The sequence below is a fragment of the Canis lupus genome, chromosome 8 (assembly GCF_048164855.1).
Source record: "Canis lupus baileyi chromosome 8, mCanLup2.hap1, whole genome shotgun sequence".
In the NCBI taxonomy this organism is placed as follows: Eukaryota; Metazoa; Chordata; class Mammalia; order Carnivora; family Canidae; genus Canis; species Canis lupus.
The window spans coordinates 49266280-49288817 of record NC_132845.1 but is presented as its reverse complement, the minus strand read 5'-3'; the positions used below and the strand labels follow the sequence as shown (position 1 = coordinate 49288817).

Below are 22538 nucleotides of genomic sequence, written 5' to 3'. Positions count from 1 at the left end.
CTTCTTGCTGTCCCTTCATTTAGCATTTGTTTCATGTTACTATATTACAAACGATGTCTGTGTCTCCACACTCCCCAAATCTGGAAGCTTCTTAAGGGTGGTGGCTGTGTCTTATCTCATCTCTAATCTCTGCAGCATCTATGCTAGGAATAATAGACACTGGCAAGGAACATTTACAGTCACGGAGGGTGAGATTCTGGTTCCAGCACTGCCACATACCAGCTTCGTGACCTTCAGAGCAAGTTTCTCAACCTCCCGAAGCCCCAGTGTCCCCATCTGTAAAAGGGGAGCAGGAATTCAGCTGACTTGATAGGGTTGTGATGAGAATTTAATAAGCTTAAGTTCCCAGCTAGACCTCATTAAGTACTATTATTATTAATAAGTCTTTAATAATTAATCAGAGACCAAGAAGAGGCACAAATAGTTTTTCCTTCAATTTTCACATAAGAAAGACATGGTTGCAAGAATCAAATGACAGGGGCGCTGAGGTGGCTCAGTCGGTTAAGGGTCTGCCTTCAGCTCAGGCTGTGATCCCAGGGTCCTGGGATCGAGCCCCTTTCCAGGCTCCCTGTTCAGCTGGGGGTCTGCTTCTCCCTCTGCCTCTGCCCCTCCCCCAGCTTGTGTGCACTCTCTCTCAAAGAAAGAAAGAAACAACAGTATGAACTCAGAGAAACATAAATAATTGGGTTTGCTCTAAGTGCATACTAGATACAGTCCTGTTCATAATCTTCACGTTCCTGCTACGATAATTCCTGCAGTAAGTTACACAATCAGCTGCCCATCCAGCAGAGAGGAGAGACGGTCACGTTTCCTCAGAGGTCGGTCACCCACACGACAGCCTAAGCTGTCCCTACCCCTTGTCACACCTTTCACACTCATGGAAATTCCTACCACTTATCAACAAGATTGATTAAAGAAAGAACCAGGACTATAAACAGCAAAGGATAATTTAATTGATCCTTACTTGCCCTCTGTGGTCTTATTCTCCATCCAGGGTGCTGATGTGACCTTTTAAAAACAAAACCCAGGGCATCTGGGTGGCTCCGTTGGTTAAGCATCTACCTTAGGCTCAGGTCATGACCCCAGGGTCCTGGGATCAAGCCCTGCTTTGGGCTCCCTACTCAGTGGGGAGTCTGCTTCTCCCTCTGCCCTTCCCCCTCATTTGTTCTCTCCCCTTCTCTCTCTGTCTCTCAAAAATAAATTTAAAAAAATTTTTTTTAAAAAGTGAAAACAAAACGCAGGTCATGTTAATCTCCTGCTTAACACTCTGTAATAGCTTCTTCTGTAATAGGAATAAAATCTGTATGTTTGTGTGTGTGTGACCACAACCTAAAAGGCCCTACCTTGGCTCCTCTCTGATTCATCTCCACTCTCTTCCCTGACTCTCTGGGTGCCAGCCACCTTGGCCTTCTGTCTTCCTCTAACACAGCTAGGGCCTTTGCATTTGATCCCTTACATTTCCTGGCAAAATGTCACCTTCTTAGATATTTCCTGACCACCCAGATGGGAAATATCCCTCCCCTATTAATTCTCAAGTAACACTTACCATTTGAGCTACATTATTTGTTTGCCTACGTATTATCTGACACCTTCATTTCTCTGAATAGAAGCTCCCCGTGGGCAGGAACCTCTTCTGTCTTGCTCAATGCTATATCCGCCGCCCCTAGAACACTTTCTGGCACTTACACTCAGTACCTATTAATTGAATGAATAAATGGGGTGCACGGGGGCGAAGCAGATCATGGTCATTTTTCACTTTTTATTTTTATATTTCAGATGAATTTCCATTTTTTAATAAAGTATGCATACCATTCTATAATCTGAAAAAAAGAAATAATGCCAGCACAAAATAAAACTGAGATAATGAAATTAGCATAGTTCATCAGACAGATGAAAGGAACACAAAAACCTTTGCCAAGAATCAATGATGTGGATTGCCGGCAATCCGTATTATTTCCGCCTCCACACTGTTTATACCTGAAGCTTCAGCCAGGGGAACAATCTGCTTGCTAGTCAGTACACACCCTTGGACTTTTAAATAATCGTCACCTCCCCTGGTGATTGAGCTTTCCACTTAATTCCAATCCCCCACTCTCAGCACACTTATTTCTACCATTGTGCTTTTGCCAATGCTTTTACCTCTGGGGCATTCCCTCCCCTGCTGTGCCACTCTCACCTCCCTATCCCAGCCTTGAACCCTGCATGTCCCCAGTCCAAAATCTTGATCATCCTTTAGGGGACATGTAAGCCTATCATGAAATGGCTACGACCACAGACAACTGTGCTTTTAAAAAACTCCATGCTTTCTCAAAAGTCACCTTGTCTTTGTGTCTCCCTCAATTAATTACAGTTGGGTGAAAGCAATATTTTTATATATCTCACCACACTGAAATGTCACTATCCATTTTCCAACTGAGTAAAAAGAAAAAAAAAAAAAACTAACTCACTGCTAGTGGGAAAATGCTGTCTAAGGTGGATGGGAGCAAATGCTTGGAATCCTTCTCAAAGGAGAAAACACCAGGTGGTTTTCAAGGGTTCAGAAGCCATTCCTCCATACGTTCCCATGAGGAGGAATGTGGTGGGTACACAATCATTATCTGCAAATTACAAAGCAATGGACACAAGAAAAGAACTGACTGGTAAGCTCAGAATAATCTTCTCTCATGTTGGCTGGTGCCATCCGCTTCTGTCCTATGATGACAACCATTCAGCGCCGACTTTCAGTGTGCCAGGCTCTGTGCTAAGTGCATTATATACATTATCTCATTGAATCCTCCGGACAGCCTTTAATGGTCATGATGATGACTATCCTGTAGGGGGAGGTTATGGAGAGGACATGACCACCATTTGACCCAAGAGCTGGCCCTGGAGCAAGGGGAGACTCCTCACCCCTGCCCTGTCCTTGAAAGGGACCAGCATTTTCACAGGGGAAGCCATTCCAAGGGCACAGCCTCGAGAGAGTTACCTAGACCATCTGGAAGTATACATGACTGAACCCTGTTCAGGCCTGCATAAAAACTTTTAAGATTCTAGAGGGCAGACATGGAGATCTCCTCATCTTGCAACCACATAGAAATGTCCTTGGTTCTTGAACCTGCCACCTATGCATCTGGAGCAGCCTACCCATCCTTCCTCTCTGTGTATGGGGGGGGGGGGGGGGCGGTTTGAATCTCACCAGGGGAAGCTCCCAAGGTCTCAATCTAACAAATGGCTATTTTGTAAATGAGGTAGCTGACAACCAAGGAGGTGCAACAATTTCCTAGGGTGACAAAGCAACAAAGCATTAGAGCTGATTTGGACCCAATTCACCTGATTTCAAAACTCCCATTCTTTGCTACTGGACTATACATATCTTCCATCTGAAAACTATAGTTAAAATTAAAGATAGTAGTTAACACAATCTACACTGAGAATGACCAGTTCTGCAATCATTCCCACCCCCCCCCCATGCTTAAAAAATTCTTTTTAGGGGCACCTGGGTGGCTCAGTGATTGAGTGTCTGCCTTTGGCTTAGGTCATGATCCCAGGGTCCTGGGATCGAGTCCTGCATCGGGTTGCCTGCAGGGAGCCTGCTTCTCCCTCTGCCTATGTCTCTGCCTCTCTCTGTGTGTCTCTCATAATTAAATAAATAAAATCTTTAAAAAAATAAATAAAATAAAAATTACTTTTTGAGTAACACTCAAGGTTTAACATAAAATATTTAAATATAGGTAGGAGTTAAAGCATGTCTTCTTTTTAAAAGAAGTATTTATTTCTAAAGTAATCTCTATGCCCAATGTGGGGCTCAAACCTCTGACCCCAAGATCAAGAGTCTCATGCTCTACCAACTTAGCCAGCCAGGTGCCCCAAGCCTAGCTTCTTTGTAATACGCTTCTTTTTTTGCCTCCAGCATTTCATCCATTACAACTTTCTGTTGACTTGGCAATTATTAATTCCATAGAATCAACAGTACTAATTTTCACATTCATTAATAAATAAACGGAGGTCCCACATGTTATGATATGAATCCACAGATCCCGAGGAAGTTGAGAGGAAGTTAAAAAAAAAACCCACTTGTATCCAAAAGGGTCAGAGGGTGTCCGGGTGGCACAATTGGTTAGGTGTCTGACTCTTGGTTTCAGCTCAGGTCATGATCTCAGTGTTGTGGGATTGACCCCTGTGTCAGGTTCCTTGGTGGATGTGGAGTCTGTTTTATATTCTCTCTCCCTCTTCCTCTGCCCTTCAGGCCTGTGTGCATGCCTCTCTCTGTCTCTCTCTCTCACAAATAAATCTTAAGAAAAATAAAACTAAAAACAACAACAACAAAAAAAGGTCAGGTTGCAGACAAGAGTCCAGAGATCAAAGCTTTCTAAAGATAACAATCCCAGTTTTAAGATTCAAAAGCAGGACTCTGGATCAGTGCTTTAAGAGTATTTCAAGTTTGAATAGGGGTGGGGGGAGAAGCAGATTTCGGGATCCAACCAAAAGGAGATCAGAAACTGTGGTCTTGTATGTGAACAGGAAGCAAAAGTCAGAGTCTTTGATGATTTGGAACAGAGAAGATGAGAAAGCCTTTCTACCAGGCTTTTAACAGTTTGCAACCTAAGTCTCAGAAGGATAAAAATTTCAAGAGCTCAAATGCTGTAAAGTGAGTGTTTGGTATGATTTTCCTGTATGTTTGAAAACTGTCCTAATAAAATGGCAAGAGAATGAAAAGGTAGAAGAGAATTATTAGGGAACTGACCAACACTGCAGTGTGAGTGTAGAGTGTCACTTTATGCACTCCCTTGTGAAAGATGGAAGGACAGACTCTGTTGCTCCTACAGACATAGTAATTAAAAAAAAAAAATCAAAGCAGCAAACACATATTGAGCACTTACCTTGAGCTCTACAGACATTTTCTTATTGAGTTTTCACAATGAGGCTATAAGGTAGGTCCTATGATCATCTCTTTCAGAGACCAGAGGCAGAGTAAGGCTTAGAAACGTGTCTCAGGTTAGTCACAGAGCCAGCGAGGGGCAGAGCAGAGCCCCATTCAAACCCAGAGCTTATGGGAACACAGCTTCTACTCTACAAGGACCCAGCATTCTTTCAAGGCCACTGGGAGCTCCAGAGACCAACAGGGTGGCCTCATATTTGTAAAATTGCTATATGTCTTCTGGGATTCTCTCAACAGATTTAGAGCTTCCTAAAACTGTGAAAGCAATAAACAATCATGTTAAAAGCAGAGAGGGGCTCTGAGTTCAAATCTGACTCTGGAGCTTCACTGTCAGGGCACCTAGCAAGCCCAGGCTTTGCCAGCTATGAAAAGGGAGTCCACGATATTCACCTTGGGAGGTAGCCATGGGCACCGAATGAGATGATGCATTTAAAGTTCTCAGCCCAGGGCAGCCCGGGTGGCCTAGTGGTTTAGCGCCACCTCCAGCCCGGGGTGTGATCCTAGAGACTGGGGATCGAGTCCCACATCGGGCTCCCTACATGGAGCCTGCTTCTCCCTCTGCCTGTGTCTCTGCCTCTCTTTCTGTCTCTCATGAATAAATAAATAAAATATTTTTTAAAAAAAGAATAAGTTCAGGGACAACTGGGTGGCTCAGTGGTTAAGTGTCTGCCTTTGGCCCAGGGTGTGATCCTGGAGTCCCAGGATGGAGTCCCACATGGGACTCCCTACATGGAGCCTGCTTCTGCCTCTGCCTGTGTCTCTGCCTCTCTCTGTCTGTGTCTGTCATGAATAAATAAATAAATAATCTTAAAAAAAAATAAAGTTCTCAGCCCAGGACCTGGTGCGTGGCCGTCTATCAAACCGGGCAGCCATTGTGGGGATTATTCTGAGCTTGTAGGAAGCAGAGCCCCTCAGTCCTGGTGTCATGCCAAAGTACCAAAGCCAAAGGGCCCCTCGGTCCTGGTGTCATGCCAAAGTACCAAAGCCAAAGGGCCCCTCGGTCCTGGTGTCATGCCAAAGTACCAAAGCCAAAGGGTTTTGAAAGGAGGAAACAGGAGAAAGGACCCAGATTTTCAAAGGAGCAAGAAAAGGCAAAAGATTGGGAGCACTGTGAGTTCCAGGTGCAGAACTGAGCCCTCGAATTGTGATTTCAACCTGAACCCTTGAGAACTGGAATACAGTTGAGCCATTCTAGGAAGATTTTCTGAATTTGTAATTACAGGTGTGGGGAAAGGGCACACACACACAATCTCCTACCAAAAAAAAAAAAAACACATTCACAATACTTTCGGCCAACAGAGCTCTGCGATTGGTGCTGAGCATGGTTACTCAGAGCCAAGGCAGGAAGCTGAGGGTCCTTGAGAAGGGTGAGAGGCCCTTCCCAGCCCGGCAGGAGGCACCGCGCTAGCACGAGCAGCGCAGGGGCAGGGGCAGAGCGCCCGGCTTTGCAGGGAGGGCTGGCGACCCTCGGGCCCTGGCGGCCGCCTCTAGACTCGAAGGCAGGAGTTTTTACCCACTGCGCCCCATTCATTGCCAACAAAAACCCTCCGTTTATTGGTAAACATTGTTGGCACCCAAACACCGTAGAGAGACTCGCCCGTTTCCGAAGTGCCTTCTAGGATTGTCCCCGAACCAGAGACGGAGGGAGTCGAGGCAGAGAGCAGAAGGGTGCGCACAGGGTTAACGCTCCCCTAACCCTGAGCTTCCCCACCCGCGACCCGGGAGCAGGCGGGGGAAGAGGCGCTGGGGATTTCAGGTGTGTGCCCTGAACCTGAAACAACGGGGGAGAAGCCCGGCGGACACTCCCCCCTGTTTGCAGGGGGGTCCAGCCGCTCCCGCGTCCTAGCGCACCCCGGGCGGAGAACCGCCTCTCCCCTGGCGGCCGCGGGCAAGACCCTACTTTCCGAGACGGGCCGCGAGCTTAGGGATCCGGGACGACCGAGTCCCCCCCCCCTCCCGTCCCCGAGCTCCCGGTGCAGCCCAGGCTGGAGGGTCCCCCTTTTGTTCGGGGAGAGCGCGGCGCTGCGCGGCGCTGCGCATCCCCCCGCGCCGAGAGCCCCGCTGCGGGGGCGCCCCCCTCGCCCGGCTCCCCGCGAGCCCCGCGCTCCCGCCACCGCCGGCTCCAGCGCCCGGATCCCCAGCTGCCCCCCTGCAGCCGAGCACTCACTTCGCCCCAGTCCCTCGGCCGTCCACGCCGTCTCCTCCACCGCCCCATAGCGCCTCAGAGGCTTCTCGGTTTCCAGGTGGGTGGACAGAGATTGCTTTAACTCCATCGCTGATCCCCGCGGGCAGGTCGGCGGGTCCCCCCTTTACTCCATCCCCGCCGCGGGCTGCAGGGAGGGAGGCGGCTCCAGCCAGCAGCGTTTTAAGGGGCCGGGCGCTCGTGACGCTGCTCCATCTCTTCCGCCGCCAGGGCCGGGGAGCGCCGACTGGTACCCAGCAGGGGGAGGGATGCAGGGCGCATGCGCAATGCGGGCGGCGGGGCCCGGGAGGGGGGCGGGAGGAGGGAGGGGAGGAGGGAGCGGCGGGAGCTTGGGGGTTGGGTAGAGAGAAAGAGGGGCAGATGATAACTCCAAGAAGAACAACAGAAACAACTGAAATGGGAAGTAAAAATAAGGCCCCTGCCCATTGCTGGAGCTGGTGGTGATGCTCGGCCTGGGCACTCTGCGCCGCTCGGGCTCCGTCAGCGCGCTGCTAGGATTTGAGTGGGATTTGTGAGCGCATCCCTAGCTGTGGGCGACGGATCCATCTTTGTGGGGAGGGTGCAGAAGCCTGAGTGTGGACTTGAATCTGTGGGTTCTGTGTTTGGCCGAGCGCATCTCTGTGGTTTGCTTCTCTGCGTGTAACTGGACTACGTTATGGGACATATGGGACTATGAAATGGGACAGTCTTGTTAGGCAGGTGCTTATGTCAACTCTGTGTGTTTGCATGAACTTGAGAGGGACGGGAACGTATTTTGGATACAATTGTAGCCAAGCTGTTCGGAACGTGGGTCTTTAACTTTCCGGAAACTCAGGGGTTCCTCTTAGTCACACAGCATGGCGGTATTAAAAGTTCAAAGTAAAATCAGCAGCTACATTGGTAAAAATTAGTAATGGTTATTAAATGACAGGCTAGGTGCTAAACACTTCCTAATAGCTGTCTGAAACAGATACTATTTTGTCAGCCTTGTTTTACAGAGCAGAAAAAGAAAAAAAGATTATTTGCTCCAAGTCCCACACGTACCAAGTGGCCTGGTCAGCAACTGAATCCAGACCTAGCCTCTTTATTATGCTGACTCTTCAGACTACATTGATATGGTGTCTTGTATGGCAGGAGGGGGTGGGGGGAGACACTATAGAATATGAGTTGTTTGTTGTTCCTTGTTGCTTTTAAGATGTCATCTGGGGCAATTTTTGGTATCCGCTTGGCTTGTGGAAGTGTAGAATGGCCTAGCTGTTCCAGAAAATTGTTTAGCCACTGGTAGTAAGTATCCTTAAAAAGTTATTATCAGTAAGGATTACCTGGGTGGATCAGTGGTTGAGCGTCTGCCTTCAGCTCAGGTCGTGATCCCAGGATCCTGGGATCAAGTCCTGCATCATGCTCCTTGCAGGGAGCCTGCTTCTCCTTCTGCCTGTGTCTCTGCCTTGCCCTCTGTGTCTCTCATGAATAAATAAATGAAATATTTTTTTAAAAAGTTATTATCAATAATAAACTTCTAAATAGCCCATGAGAGAAAAGGGATATAACAATGAAAATCATGAAATATTTAGAGCTTGAATAACCCTGAGACTACCACATATTAAAACGTATAAGTTTTGATGGAAACAAATGTAGAGCCTTAAATGCCTGCATTGAAAAACATAAGACTAAGTGGGTTAGGATGAACAGATAAGCAAATGTGGTCTATCCATACAATGGAATACTGTTTGGCCTTAAAAAGGAAGGAAATTCCACAATATGTTACAACATGGATGAACCTCGAGGACAGTATGCTAAGCAAAATAAACCAATCACATACATACATACATACATACATAAATAAGACGGATACGGTGTGATTCCACTTACAGGAGGTATTTAGAGTAGTCAGATATCATAGAGATAGAAAGTAGAATGATGGTTGCCAGGGGCTGGGGGAAGGGAGGATAGTTATTGTTTAATGGGTACAGATTTGCAGTTTTACAAGATGAAAAGAGTTTTGGGGATGGATGGTGGTGATGGCAGCACAAAAATGAGTGAATTTAATACCAGTGACATACACTTAAAAATGGTTTAAAAAATGGGTGAAGTGTTCAACTCAAAAGACTTTAATAAAGAAGAAGGGATGGGCACCTGGGTGGCCCAGATGGTTAAATATCTGACTCTTGATTTGGGCTGAGGTCAAGATCTCAGGTTCGTGAGATCAAGCCCAGTGTCAGTGTCTAGCTGTGCTCAGCAAAAAGTCTGCTTGAGATTCTCTTTCTCTCTCTCTCCCCTCCCAACTCCCTGCATTCTGTCTCTCTCTAAAAGAAAGAAATAGAACTTAAAAAGAATAAGAAAGAACAGATAAAAACTGTGAAGCAGAAAAAAGAAAATCATCATGATAAGACATAAATTCAAGAAGCAATAGAGGAGATCCACAAAACCAAAACCTGATTCCTTGGGGGGAATATACAAATAAATAAGGCAAAACTTTTCTAGACTCACCAGGATAGGCACTCATGAGTAATATTAGGAATGAAAAAGGAGACATAACACTAATACAGGAAGGTTTTTTTTTTAACTGGTTGAAATAGATAACTTTAAGAAGCAAATTACTAAAATGTATTTAAGAAATAAAAAAAGTAATAATCATTACAAAAACTGGATTCTCAGAAAGGGAGACAGAACATGAGAGACTCCTAACTCTGGGAAACGAACTAGGGGTGATGGAAGGGGAGGTGGGAGGGGGGTGGGGGTGACTGGGTGACGGGCACTGAGGTGGGTGCTTGACGGGATGAGCACTGGGTGTTATTCTATATGTTGGCAAATTGAACACCAATAAAAAATAAATTTATAAAAAAACCCCAAAAACTGGATTCTTTTTGTTAAAGATTTATTTCTTTTAAAGAATGAGCTCAGGTTATGATCTCTATAGGGAATAGGACTTTAAAATAAACTAAGCCTCAGTCAGTTAAGCAACTGACTTGGGCTCAGGTCATGATCTTGAGTTCTGGGGTTGAGGCCTGTTTCAGGCTCCCTGCAGGGAGTCTGCTTCTCCCTCTCCCTCTCCTTCTACCTCTTCCCCTCCCCTCCACCCCCGCTCATGCTCTGTCTCTCTTTCTCTTTCAAATAAATAAATAAAATCTTTTAACAAAAAGCTATTGGAAAGCCTTTAGACATAAGAAGGAAATCGAGAGCCCCAAAATAGATCCGCATGTATTTGGAAATTTGGTATATGACAGAGGAGGCATTATGAATAAATACAGAAAAGATAGACTCTTCACTAAATGGTGGTGAGGTGGTTGCCTAACCAAATGGAAAACTAAAATAAAAATGTCAACCCTGTGCTACCGATCATATATACACACAAATCACAGGGAGATGAAAGGCCTGAATGAGAAAAAAACAAAATTTTAAAAATTCCTAAGATCATAGGGGCACCTGGGTGGCTCAGTGGTTGAGTATCTGCCTTTGGCTCAGGTCATAATACTGGGATCCTGGGATTGAGGCCCGCTTCAGGCTCCCTGCTCAGCAGGGAGTCTGCTTAAATTAAAGAGACTCCCATGCCCATTAAGCAGTTATCCTATATTCCCTCTCCCTCCAGCTCCTGGCAACTGCCAGTCCTTTCTTCCTCTATGAATTTGCCTGTTTTGGACATTTCACAAGAATGAAATCATACAGTACGCGACCTTTGTGTCCAGCTTCTTGCACTTTGCATACTGTTTTCAGGGTTCTGTCCATGCTGGGGTGTGAATCAGTACTCCCCTCCTTTTGACAGCCGAGTGGTCTTCTATTGTATGAATACACCACATTTGGCTTATCCATTCATCCATTAATGGACATGTGTGTTGTTTCCACCTTTGGCTATGATGAGCAGTGCTGCTCTGAACATTTGCACAAAACTGTCTGTTCGAGAACCTCTTTCAAGGTACCGAAGAGTGGAATTGCTGAGTTATATGGCAATACTATGTTTAACTTTTGGAGAAACAGCAAACTGTTTCCCACGGTAGTTGAACCATTTTACATTCCCTCCAGCAATGCATGAGGGATCGAATTTCTCCACACCCTCCCTAACACTTATGATATATACATATTCTTTTTGTGATTGGAGCCACAGCAATGGAATAGATCAAACTACTCCAAAAAGGGATGACTTTTAGAGGCTTAATATTAAGCAAAAGAAATCAGACACAGAATAGTATATACTGAGGAATTCCATCCATATAAAGTTCAAAAACAGACAAAATTTACCTGTAGTGATAAATATCAGAATAGTGGTTATTTTTAGGGGGTTACTGAACAATAAGCAAGAAGGAGAATTGTTAAAATACTAGAAATGTATTGAAATGATTGATGACATGATGATATGGGTGTGTATGGATATATATTTTTATATGGATATATATGTGAATATGGATATTCATTGGGAAAGCCACTTAAGAGATATGCCCTTTACTATATGGAAATTATATCCCTATACTAAAAACTAATTAAATGGGATGCCTGGGTGGTTCAGTTCATTAAGCATTTGCCTTTGGCTCAAGTTATAATCTCAGGGTTCTGGGATGGAGCCCCGCATTGGGCTCTCTATTCAGCAGAGAGTCTTCTTCTCCCTCTTCCTGTGCCCCTCCCCCTGCTCATGCTTTCTCTCTCAAATAATAAAATCTCTGGGGAAAAAAAGCCTAATTAAATACAAGGGTATAGAAGTAAAATTAAAATAAATAATATTTTAAAAATAAGGAAAATAAAAATTAAAAAAACTAAACAAATGGGTGTATAAATAAAATTTAAAATGGTCAGTAGGTTCAGGGATCTTTGTCATGCTATTCTCTCTACTTTTCTGTATTAAATTAAAATTAATGTAATTTAAAAAAAAAAAAGAAGAAGAAAAGAAAAGTAGCCAGAACCCTTGGACCCAAAATTCAACTCTCAGGAATCTACCCTAAGAAATATTTGAAATATTAAACATTATCACACAATGTTCTATGAACATAAAAGGGAAAAGTGGAATACACAATGTAATGTGAAGTATGGGCTATTGTTCTTGATCTTTTGATTAAGATCAAGCGTACACTGTAATCTCAAACATATTAAGTATTTCATAAAATGATAATAGTGGAAATTAAATGAAAAATACTGTGATCCCAAGTTTGTTATCTGCTTACATATATACACACATATATACACATATCCAATAAAAGAAAACATTGAAATGACACGTACCAAAGCATTAAGAGTGACCACCTGTGAACTGTCGAGATGATAAACAATGTTTTGTTTGAATTCTCCAATGTTCCCACAAGGTGTATGTGTTACTTTTATAATCAGAGAAAAAAATCAATAATGTTTTTAATGCATGGAAAATAAAAAGATGAAGAACAAACACACAACAATATTAATAATGGTCGTTTCTAAGAGTGGAGGGTTGGGGGAAATCTTTTCCTTTTTAATTTTCTGAATTCTCCAATCATCTCTACTGATCATATGCTGTGTCATTGTTGAAAGATAGATGAATTCTATTTCTAAAAATGTGTGAGTAATACAATTCCATAATCCTAGAGGACAAAACGAGCCCTGCCACAGCCGTGCCCAGAACCCTGTCTGTTTGCATTAGTCTGGGGTGGTAATGCTTCAAGTTCAGTAACTGGCTGAAGTAACCATCTGCGTGGAATTATTAAGTGTCTATTCCAGCCCTGGCTTCTCATCCTGGCTCAGTGCCTCACTCTTCTGGGAATGCCAGACTCGTAGGGGATGCTGGATGATTACAAAGAGCCAGGGCGGCAGCGGGGCCCAGTGCCACACACTTTTATAACTGTCATTTGGGTTGATTGAAAGGGAAAATAATGTAATATCAGCTTGGTAATTTGGTACTTTATCCGGTGTGTTAACAATTTGCAAATGTACATGACACCGAACTTATCAGAACAGCATGATTTTCAAAAACACAGGCTTTGATATCTGGAGCATCTGAGTTCAAGCCCCGACACTGCCACCTGTCAGCTGTGTTACCCTGTGTGACATATCACTTAATTTCTCTGAGTTTCACTTTCTTTACCTCTAAGCCTCTAATGACAATATCCCCGGGGACTGGCATGTTGGTGACATGAGACCACGTGCAACACTACATCAGAGGTCCCCAGTACAAGTGGTCGCTGTCATTGTCTTTGCTCTTTTTATTGTTATTACTACGAATACATTGTGCTGGCTGACGGTATGGAGTTCTCACCTTTGGGGTATTTACCCAGTGAGGTCTCCAAAACAAAACAGAGATTTATTAAAAGTCACCGAGTAGAGAAGTTGACCTCTCAGGTGTTGCTGGTGGAAATGTACCACAGTACAGGCACTTTGGAAGACAGCTTGGCACTTTCTCAAAAGGGTCAGCACAGTGACCATAGGACCCAGCAATTCCAATCCTGCTAAAAATGAAAAAATACGATTGTATAAAACTGTGTGCATGAACGTTCATAGTAGCATTATCCTTGAGCTGTTAGAGACAATGCAAATGTCCATCAGTGGACAAATGGACAAATAAAATGTGGTATGTTCTTAGGGTGAAACAATAATTGGCAATAAAAAGGAATGAAGCATCGATAATACCCTACGATGTGGATAAATCTTGAAAATGCTGTGCTGGGACGCCTGGGTGGCTCAGCAGTTGAGGGCCTGCTTTCAGCTCAAGGTGTGATCCCAGAGTCCTGGGATCGAGTCCCACATCAGGCTTCCCTTGGGGAGCCTGCTTCTCCCTCTGCCTCTGTCTCTGCCTCTCTTTTTCTGTGCCTTTCATGAATGAATAAAACCTTTAAAAAAAAAAAAAAGAAAAGAAAATGCTGTGCTAAGTGAAAGGCACCAGTCCTAACAGACCACATGTGTATTGTATGATCCCATTTGTATGGAATGCCGAGGATGTCTATCTATAGAGGAAGCACATCTATAGAAAATCTATAGAGAAAGGAAGCAGGTTAGTGGTTGCCTAGGACTTGGGGGCAGGGAAGGTTGTTTCCAAACCAGAAATGGACACTTCTCATCACGCAGAGCTGGGAGGACCACAACTCTCTTCTCTCATCAGAACTAGGTTGTTCTGTTGGTTCTGTTTGTAAAGCCTGTGATCAATGTCTTAGGAGCTCATAAGCTTTTATAAAGCAAATCCGGATGTGTTTGTTTGGCATCTAAAATAAATACAGATGGGGTACAATGGACCAAATGTGTCAATAGACCTCCTCCCAGTTTAGGGAGAAGTGAATATTGAAGTAAGCATGTAAGTATGAGTTCAGGTTTTAAGGTTTCATCTCTTCCACAATGAAATAGCACATCATTAGTTTCCAACACAGACACACACACCAAGAGACGCTACTAACATTCTAGTGTGTGTGCAGTTCTAGCCATACCACTTACCAGTTCGTGACCCTTGGGCAAGTCACTTCTCTCCATTCAGCTGAAACGGCTCTAAGATCCCTGATGCTCTATTTCTTGTCATATCCAATAGCTTTGTCTCAATCATCATCCTACTTAATCTCTCCAAAAAAATACAACCTTGTGAGGCAGACCCCACTCTAAACTCCCAACCCCCACCTGGCTTCTAGGAAGGTTCTTTCCTGGTCCTCCTGACCCCAGCCTCCACTGTGCCATCCCCCTCAGGAGCTCCTCTCCCAATGCTGATCCCCTTCAGTTATGGTTTGCCAAGTGTTCATCCCCTTCTGGCTCTTCTCGTCTCATTCTTCACCCCCTTCCTGGTTAAAATTATCATTTGTTCTAATGGCTTCTAATCTCCATCTGCAGCTCCTGTCTCTCTCCGAAATGTTCCACTCCACACACACCCCTCCCCCATACCTCTTGGAAAGACCCAGCAGTCTTGGGAAAACTGATAAAAGAGGGAAATGGATTTGGAAGAGCAAATAGAGTTAAAGAGAGTTCCAGAAAGCACACTGTGTATTGCTCTTGAAGGAAGCTTAGGAGAGAGAAAGGAAGCTAAGGAAATATATACCCAAGACTTAGGATCTGAAATCCTGCATCTGTTAGAGCGCTGGGGATGGTGCTTCTGCACGAATTGTTCAAGGAGAGGGGATCAGGTGTTTCGGCCCTGCTGGGACATGAAGTTATTATGAGAGAAGCCAAGGCTACATGCCTGTGTAGGGTACAGAGGGAGGCTGAGAAAAATCCCCAGGGTGCATGGGGACTCTCCCTGTATTATGGTGCTTTTTTAGTTGTTTTATTTTTTTTCCAACTGACATTTATTGAGTGCTTACTATATAGTGGACACTTTACAAGCACTACCCTTCTTAACTCTATACTCCAAACAGTATCCTACAAGATGGGGGTTTGTAGCTTGGAGAGCTCCTCACTAATAAGTAAGTAAACTGCTCACTAATAAGTGGCAGGACCTGCATTCAATCTCAGCCTGCCAGTTCCAGAGGCCAAACACTTACCCACAGTTCACACCACCTCTCAAAGCTTTCCTTTCTTCTCCAGGAATCACCATGGCAATGGCCGGGAAAAGGGATTTATAACCTCAAGCTGAAAATGTTCAAAATCAGACTCCTTAGATCTTCCCCCAAACCTGCTCCACCTGAATTAGAAATCTCATATTTTTCCTCAGTACTTCATTCTCCAGTATTCTACAGTCTCCCTCCACCTTAGTCGGTCAACGAATCCTACTGATTCGACCTTAGGAACCTCTCCCAAATCCAACCGTACCCTCCATTCCCACTACCTTGCTTTAGCTCACTTCTGCATCATCTTTCACTTAGACTATTGCAAAAAACATCTTCTCTGTTTTCTTCCCACTGGAGACCATTCTCCACACTGCTTCTAAAATTATCTTGAAGCACACACACACACACACACACTCACACACACTCAATGCCACTCATGTGCTTAAAAACCCCCATTGCATTCCCACTGCCTGAAGAATAATTTACATAACCGGTCTCTTTGGTTTTGAGGAAATCAGGTTATTCCCCCAACTTCTTGGAATGATCAAGAAAACTGTGAGAATAGTCTTGCAGTTAAAGCTCTGTAGACATCCTTTCTTTCCTTAGGATGAATTCCTAAACCTGAAATTGCTGAGTCGAAGGATGTGTACATCATCAAAGGCACTCGATGCCTTTTATTAAGCCATCTTCCAGGGATGTCATGCCAAGTTATACTCACCAGAAGTGTGTACTACATGGGGTGCCTGGGTGGTTTAGTCAGTTAAATGTCTGTCTTCAGCTCAGGTTATGATCTCAGGGTCCTGGGATCGAACCCCAAGTTGGGCTCCACACTCAGCAAAGAGTCTGCTGCTTGCTCTCACCCCCACCCTGTCTGTCCCTCTCCCTGCTCATGCTTAATCTCACATACACACACACACACTCCCTCTCTCTCTCTCTCTCTATTTCTCTCTCTCTCTCTCAATAAATAATCATCAGAGCTGGAAGATTGAATGGCACACAGTAGGTACTCAGTAAATATTTGTTGAATGAACAAATAAACTAAATAAATGGAAGAAAAGTCTATTAAAAGCTCCCTGATTTGTGTATAGCTCTCATAAGCACATCATAACACAACTGCTCTGTGCTGTGTCCATATTCACTTGACTGTTCCATGCGGAATGATTCAGGAGCATCCCTCTGCACATGGGGCTGATATTTCTGGATGCTCCACAATACTGCTCCATCCAGGGAGCAAAATCCTTACACCCTATCCACACTGACTATGTAGATACAGACCCAATTCTACTCTCTTCAATTTTCCATCATCATCGAGGCTGGGAAAAGGTTGACGGAAACTAAATAGCAAAGTGAATAGAGGTGCTGAAAGTTCACAGATCTGTATCTCCAGATGTGTATATGCAACTCTGTTGGACAGCTCCACTAGAATAAATGTCCCAGAAGCACCTCAAATTAAATCCCTTCTCTCCAAAACCAACCACGGTGGATGACATTTTTGTTTCAGCCAGTCATTCAAGCCAGAAAATGTGTATTTTGACCTACAAATTTTGCTGATATCAGCTGGAGTGCACCTACATCAATTAACCTACAGTCTATCCCTTCCTCTCCGTTTCTACTACCGTTGAACAAATTCGGTTCAAGTGATGTCTCCCCTGGACAATGCAGTATACATTTAACCTTACTCTTTCAACAAATATTTGTGAGCATGAATTCAGTGCCAGGGAATGTGCTAGATTCCAGGGTTCAGCCATGAAGAAGTGTTGTTCAGTAGTTGGCAGAAAACTGTGGGCCGATGCAGGTGGCCAATGCATAATATATCACCTTCTTGGAGGTTTGTTATGATATTAACATCTTAGAAGCTCTGAGAACCGTTCAGCCCCATTTAACCCTGTGTTTTCCACACTTCTTTGAACAAGGAACCCTCTTGTCAGATAACAGTTACAAGGTTCTTAAAACCATGCATCACAAAGCATGTACTGGGAAACCCTCATGAGAAGGAACATACTGGTTTCAACTAAGATCTTGTATATTTATTTCCCTGGGGATGCCATATTTTGCTAGGTTCTGTCTATAAACAAGCTACATTTGTTAATATATATGATGTCCCCATTTTATTAAACAAATACATGTGTAACTCAATGCCCATAAAGACTTATGACAGAGGTAAGCCACAAATGCCAAAAAGCACTGATTTAGATGAAGAAGGTGACAAGTGAGACTTCCTGGAGGAGGTGACATCTGAGCTAAGTTTTGAGGCATGAATAAGAGTTATCAAGGGAAGAGAGAAAGATTTCTGGGCAGCTGGAACAGCAAGTGCAAAGATACAAATGTGTTAGTCTAGTGAGTTTGGGGAAGTCCAAACAAAAGTGGCTACTGTATGGAGAGCTTGCTCTGTGCCGGACTCTGAGCTCTGGGTCCTGTGCATATTACAAGCCTATGAGATAGCTTTTCTTATACACTTGCCTTTTCACCCCTTTCTTTTTTTTAAAGATTTTATTTATTTATTCATAAGAGACAGAGAGAGAGAGGCTGAAACATAGGCAGAGGGAGAAGGAAGCTCCCTGCAGGGAGCCTGATGTAGGACTCAATTCCAGGACCCTGGGATCATGACCTGAGCCAAAGGTAGATGCTCAACCACTTAGCCACCCAGGTGCCCCCTTTCTCCCTTCTTTTTAACAGATGAAGGCACCACCTCAGTGAGGTTAAGTGAGATTCCCAAAGTCACCTAGGTGGTGCCAGGCATTGAACCTAAGTCTGTATGACACTAAAGGCCGTGTGTTCAACCACTGAGCTATTCTACAACTAAGCTGTAGTAGAGGGATGAGTTAGGTACCAGCAAGAGATGAGACTGCCCAGGCAGAAAAAAGTCACATTTGTCGCCTCGGTCAAAGGAATTTATAGATTATCCAGAAGACCACGAGGGACCACTGAAGGAACCACTGATATTTAGCAGAAGAGAGGCATAGTCAGTATTTCTGAAATGTCATTTGATGGTACCCAGGAGAATGGGGTGGAGGATTGGAAATGACATAAAATTAGAGGCAGGGATATCAGTTGGGAGGCTCTAGTGGTAAAATATAAAAGTGCTTCTCAAAGTTTTATGTGCTAGAACAGGCATTCTGATTCAGATAGTCTTAAATGAGAGTCTTAGAGGTTCCCACATGATACTGAGGCTGTGGTTTGTGGACCATACTTTGAGTAGCAAGGCTTTACATGAGAAACAATGGGTCTTGAAAGGAACAATGGCACTGAGATCAAAAGGGAGGTCTAGACCAAAGTGACATTAAAGGGACAACAGAAGGGATCCCTGGGTGGTGCAGCAGTTTGGCGCCTGCCTTTGGCCCAGGGCGCGATCCTGGAGACCCGGGATCGAATCCCACATCGGGCTCCCGGTGCATGGAGCCTGCTTCTCTCTCTGCCTGTGTCTCTGCCTCTCTCTCTCTCTCTCTGTGACTATCATAAATAAATAAAAAAATTTTTTTAAAAAAAAGGGACAACAGGACTTGTTGACCAGCATGGGATAGCCTCACTAGGCTAACATAGCTCTTACAAATGGTAAAGGAGGAATGTTTGAATTAATCTATGCAACTCTGCTTTACTTTTTAAATATTTTATTTATTTATTCATGGGACACAGAGAGAGAGAGAGAGAGAAGCAGAGACATAGGCAGAGGGAGAAGCAGGCTCCCTGTGGGACTCAATCCCAGGACCCTGAGATCATGACCCAAGCCAAAGGCAGATACTCAACCACTTAGCCACCCGGGTGCCCTGGGACCCTTGGTTTCTTCTGAGGTCATGATGTCATGGGTTGTGGGATCAAGCCCTACATGGGGCTCCATACTCCTTGGGGGTCTGCTTGGGGATTCTCTCTCTGTCCCTCCCCCACTCATTCTCCCTCTGTCTCTCAAATAAATAAATAAATCTTTTTTAAAAAACCTCTATTAAATGATAAAGATATTTTATTATTTAAATATCAACAAATGTTTAATAAATCACTCAATTCTTAAAATCTAGAGCTCTATTTTGCTTACAAGTCTGTTTCTTGAGAACAAGGTCCTTCTCTTATCTCAATCCCTCATGCTTCATACAGTGGCTGGGCCACAGCTTAAATATTTGTTGAGCTAATGTTAAAGATTGGAATGGTGACTACAAAGTGATAGAGTTGTAGAAATTGTGTCAACCAGAAGAAAAGAGGATTGCCTGACTCTAGGGAACATGAAAACATAAACTCTTGCTGGTTCATGGCATTAGTAAGTTAAACGAGCTAGATTTAGCTGAATTATAGACTGGGATTAAAAATGCGATATATGCCAGTACATGTTTTAGGGGTCTGCTAGAATTTTTTTGTCAGTGCAGAAAAGAAATGCCAAGTAAGGGGTCATGGTCTGCTTTGCCTGGCTTGAGAGTAGAAAGGAGTAAGATCAATCTTTTTCTTTTCCTCATTTACGTCTATCCCAGAAGCGTCCTGTGTGTGAACGATATGTAATCCCCTACTACACAGGAAAATAAATTTCTCAAGAGAAAGGCTCATCTATCATTTAGTGGATCTTAAGAATCAATCTCTATTAAAAAAAATGCACTAACATTGATCGATCCTGTTATGTTCCAGGGACTCTTCTTCGAGTTTCCACATAGTTAATCTCATTTAATCCTGAGTAGATTGAGGCTATGGAAGGTTGAGCTCCTTCCCCAGGATCACATAACTAGTAAATAAAGAAGGAGGTGCTGAGAGGCACATGCTTCATCATCTCTGCTCTTATTATTAGAAAAAATTTCCTTGTATAAACCTCAGGGACTTTACACAGGAAATATTGGATTACTGTAATATGACTCATCAGCCCAATTTAAAATTACCTATTCATTATAATGTAATGATGCTTGCATAACAGAGAAAATGCTGTTGCATTTCCCCTTCTGGCTCTGTAGCAGCCATACATAGATCACAGAACTATAAACATAGGCTAATTATATGAACTACAGACGCAATCAATATTAAGAAAATTCTCAACTGCTCATATTTATGTGGTTGAAAATATATGGTCTAATTTTGGTCAGCAGTAGCATCTAGGTAATGCTGACTCAGAAGGAAAACATTTGTTGTTGCCATGAGAAGTGGAATAGAAAATCTGAATCATACTGTACCACATCAAATGTTACCACTATTAATATAACATGATGTGCTAAATAGTGAGCAAGATGGAATTAGACCATCCCTGACCGACAGATTCCTCATTACACCAGCAGACAGATACAAGGAATATTGTCACAGCACCATATCCGTCCCTTCATGGTTTTATGTTCTTTATCAACTAAGCTAATAAGCCATGTGTGGTTTTCTAGCCAATGTCACCAACATAGTGTATCATCAGAAACCGGGATTGCACAAACTCATGGCTACAGTGGCCAGGTGGGTGATGGAAATAAATACCTTGAGCGTGTTGTAAGACCATAGGATATGAAGTCAATGGTGAACTTTCTAATGGAGGCGGGTACTATTGCACAATGCTTACTGGAGGACCACAGCAACCATGGGGCTGGATCTTCCCCTTTTTTAGGAGATGCCAGAAACCCAGAGTTTTAGTATGAAATCTTCCAAGTCTTTAAACCTTGTGGGTGCCATAAAAAGCACTCTGTGGGCCAGATTTGTCCTTTCTCACCCGCATGCATCTATTAAAAGACTTCTGGTTTATCTCTCATTTCTATCTTCTCCTATCCTGTGGAAGGCTAAACTTGATTAAGTTCCAGTTTCCCTTTTGACATAAGAGTCTCTGATACACTTTCTATATATTTACTTGAGACATCAGAAAATTTAAAATTCATTTTTATTTTTTTAAGATTTTATGTATTTATTTGACACAGAGAGAGGGAGCGAGCACAAGCAGGGTTAGTGGCAGAGTGAGAGGGAGAAGCAGGCTCCCCACCGATCAGGGAGCCTGACGTGGAGCTCAATCCAAAGATCATGACCTGAATCCAAGGTAGATGCTTCACTGACTGAGCCACCAGGTGCCCCATAAATTAATTTTCAAATAAACTATTTCTACTTATGGTCTTTATTCATTCAGTCAGTCAAAAATATTTATTGAGTGCCCGTTATGTGCCAATTGTTTTTCTGGGAGCTTGAGATACACTAGTGGGCAAAATAGACAAGGATATAGACAATAGCCTACCTTGAGTTCGAGGGAAGAGAATGGTGGAGACATACAACAAACAATAAAGGTAATAAACTATATAGAATAATAAAAGATGTTATGTGCCATAGAAAAATAATGTAGATCAGAGTAAGGAAGATTGGAAGAGTAGATGGGGAAAGGGGACTCATGACCATTTTAACCAAGGTGGTAGGAGAAGACCTTATTGAGAAGATATATCAGAGCAAAGAATTGAGGAACCTGAGAGAATTGGCCCTGAGGTTATCATATGGAAGAGCTTATGCAAAGATCCTGTGGTATCCAGCTTCTAAGATGGCCCCCAATGATCCCTGCCTCTGGTATTCACACCCTTGAGGGCTGGATTTAGAACAGAGTGTGGCAAAAGTGGAAGTGTGTCTTGACAGCTAAGTCATACACAATGTTGACATTCTCTCAAATGTCCTTTCTCTTGGGTCTCAGACTCTGGGGAAAGCCATGTTGGGAGTTGTCCCATGGAGAGGTTTACCTGGTGAAAACCTGAGGCCTCCAGCCAATAGTCGTGTGAGTGAGCTGGGAACCAGATCCTCCAGCCTCGGTCTGTTGTCCCCAGACCACAGCTCCAGCTGTCATTTGACTATAATCTCATGAGAGACCCTGAACCAGAACCACCCACCTAAGCCAATCCCAGATTTCTGATCCACAGAAACTCCATGGAAGAATAGATGTCTGTTGTAATTACCTTTGGGGGCAATTTGTTACACAGCAACAGGTATAATAAATATGCCTGGAGAATGTGAGGAAGAGAAAAAAATGTAAGAACCAAGGTCAGAGGGTCAAGACACTAGGGTATGTGGTTGGATCTCCAAACTGTTGTAAGAATCTTGGCTTGTTTTCAGCATGAGA

The 22538-nt window shown here is 43.6% G+C and overlaps 1 protein-coding gene across 3 annotated transcripts in view; it reads right to left on the bottom strand.

Moving 5' to 3' along the window:
* BMERB1 (bMERB domain containing 1) overlaps positions 1-7367 on the bottom strand; it is a 130295-nt gene extending 122928 nt beyond the window's left edge. For 2 of the 3 annotated variants that reach the window (XM_072835886.1, XM_072835887.1), the window contains exon 1: positions 7086-7367. In XM_072835886.1, coding sequence (XP_072691987.1) covers positions 7086-7191 — 106 coding nt within the window. In that variant the 5' untranslated portion in view covers positions 7192-7367. The remainder of the gene's footprint in view (positions 1-7085) is intronic. The other variant, XM_072835885.1, reaches the window with a different exon arrangement.
* Positions 7368-22538: the final 15171 nt, after the last annotated feature.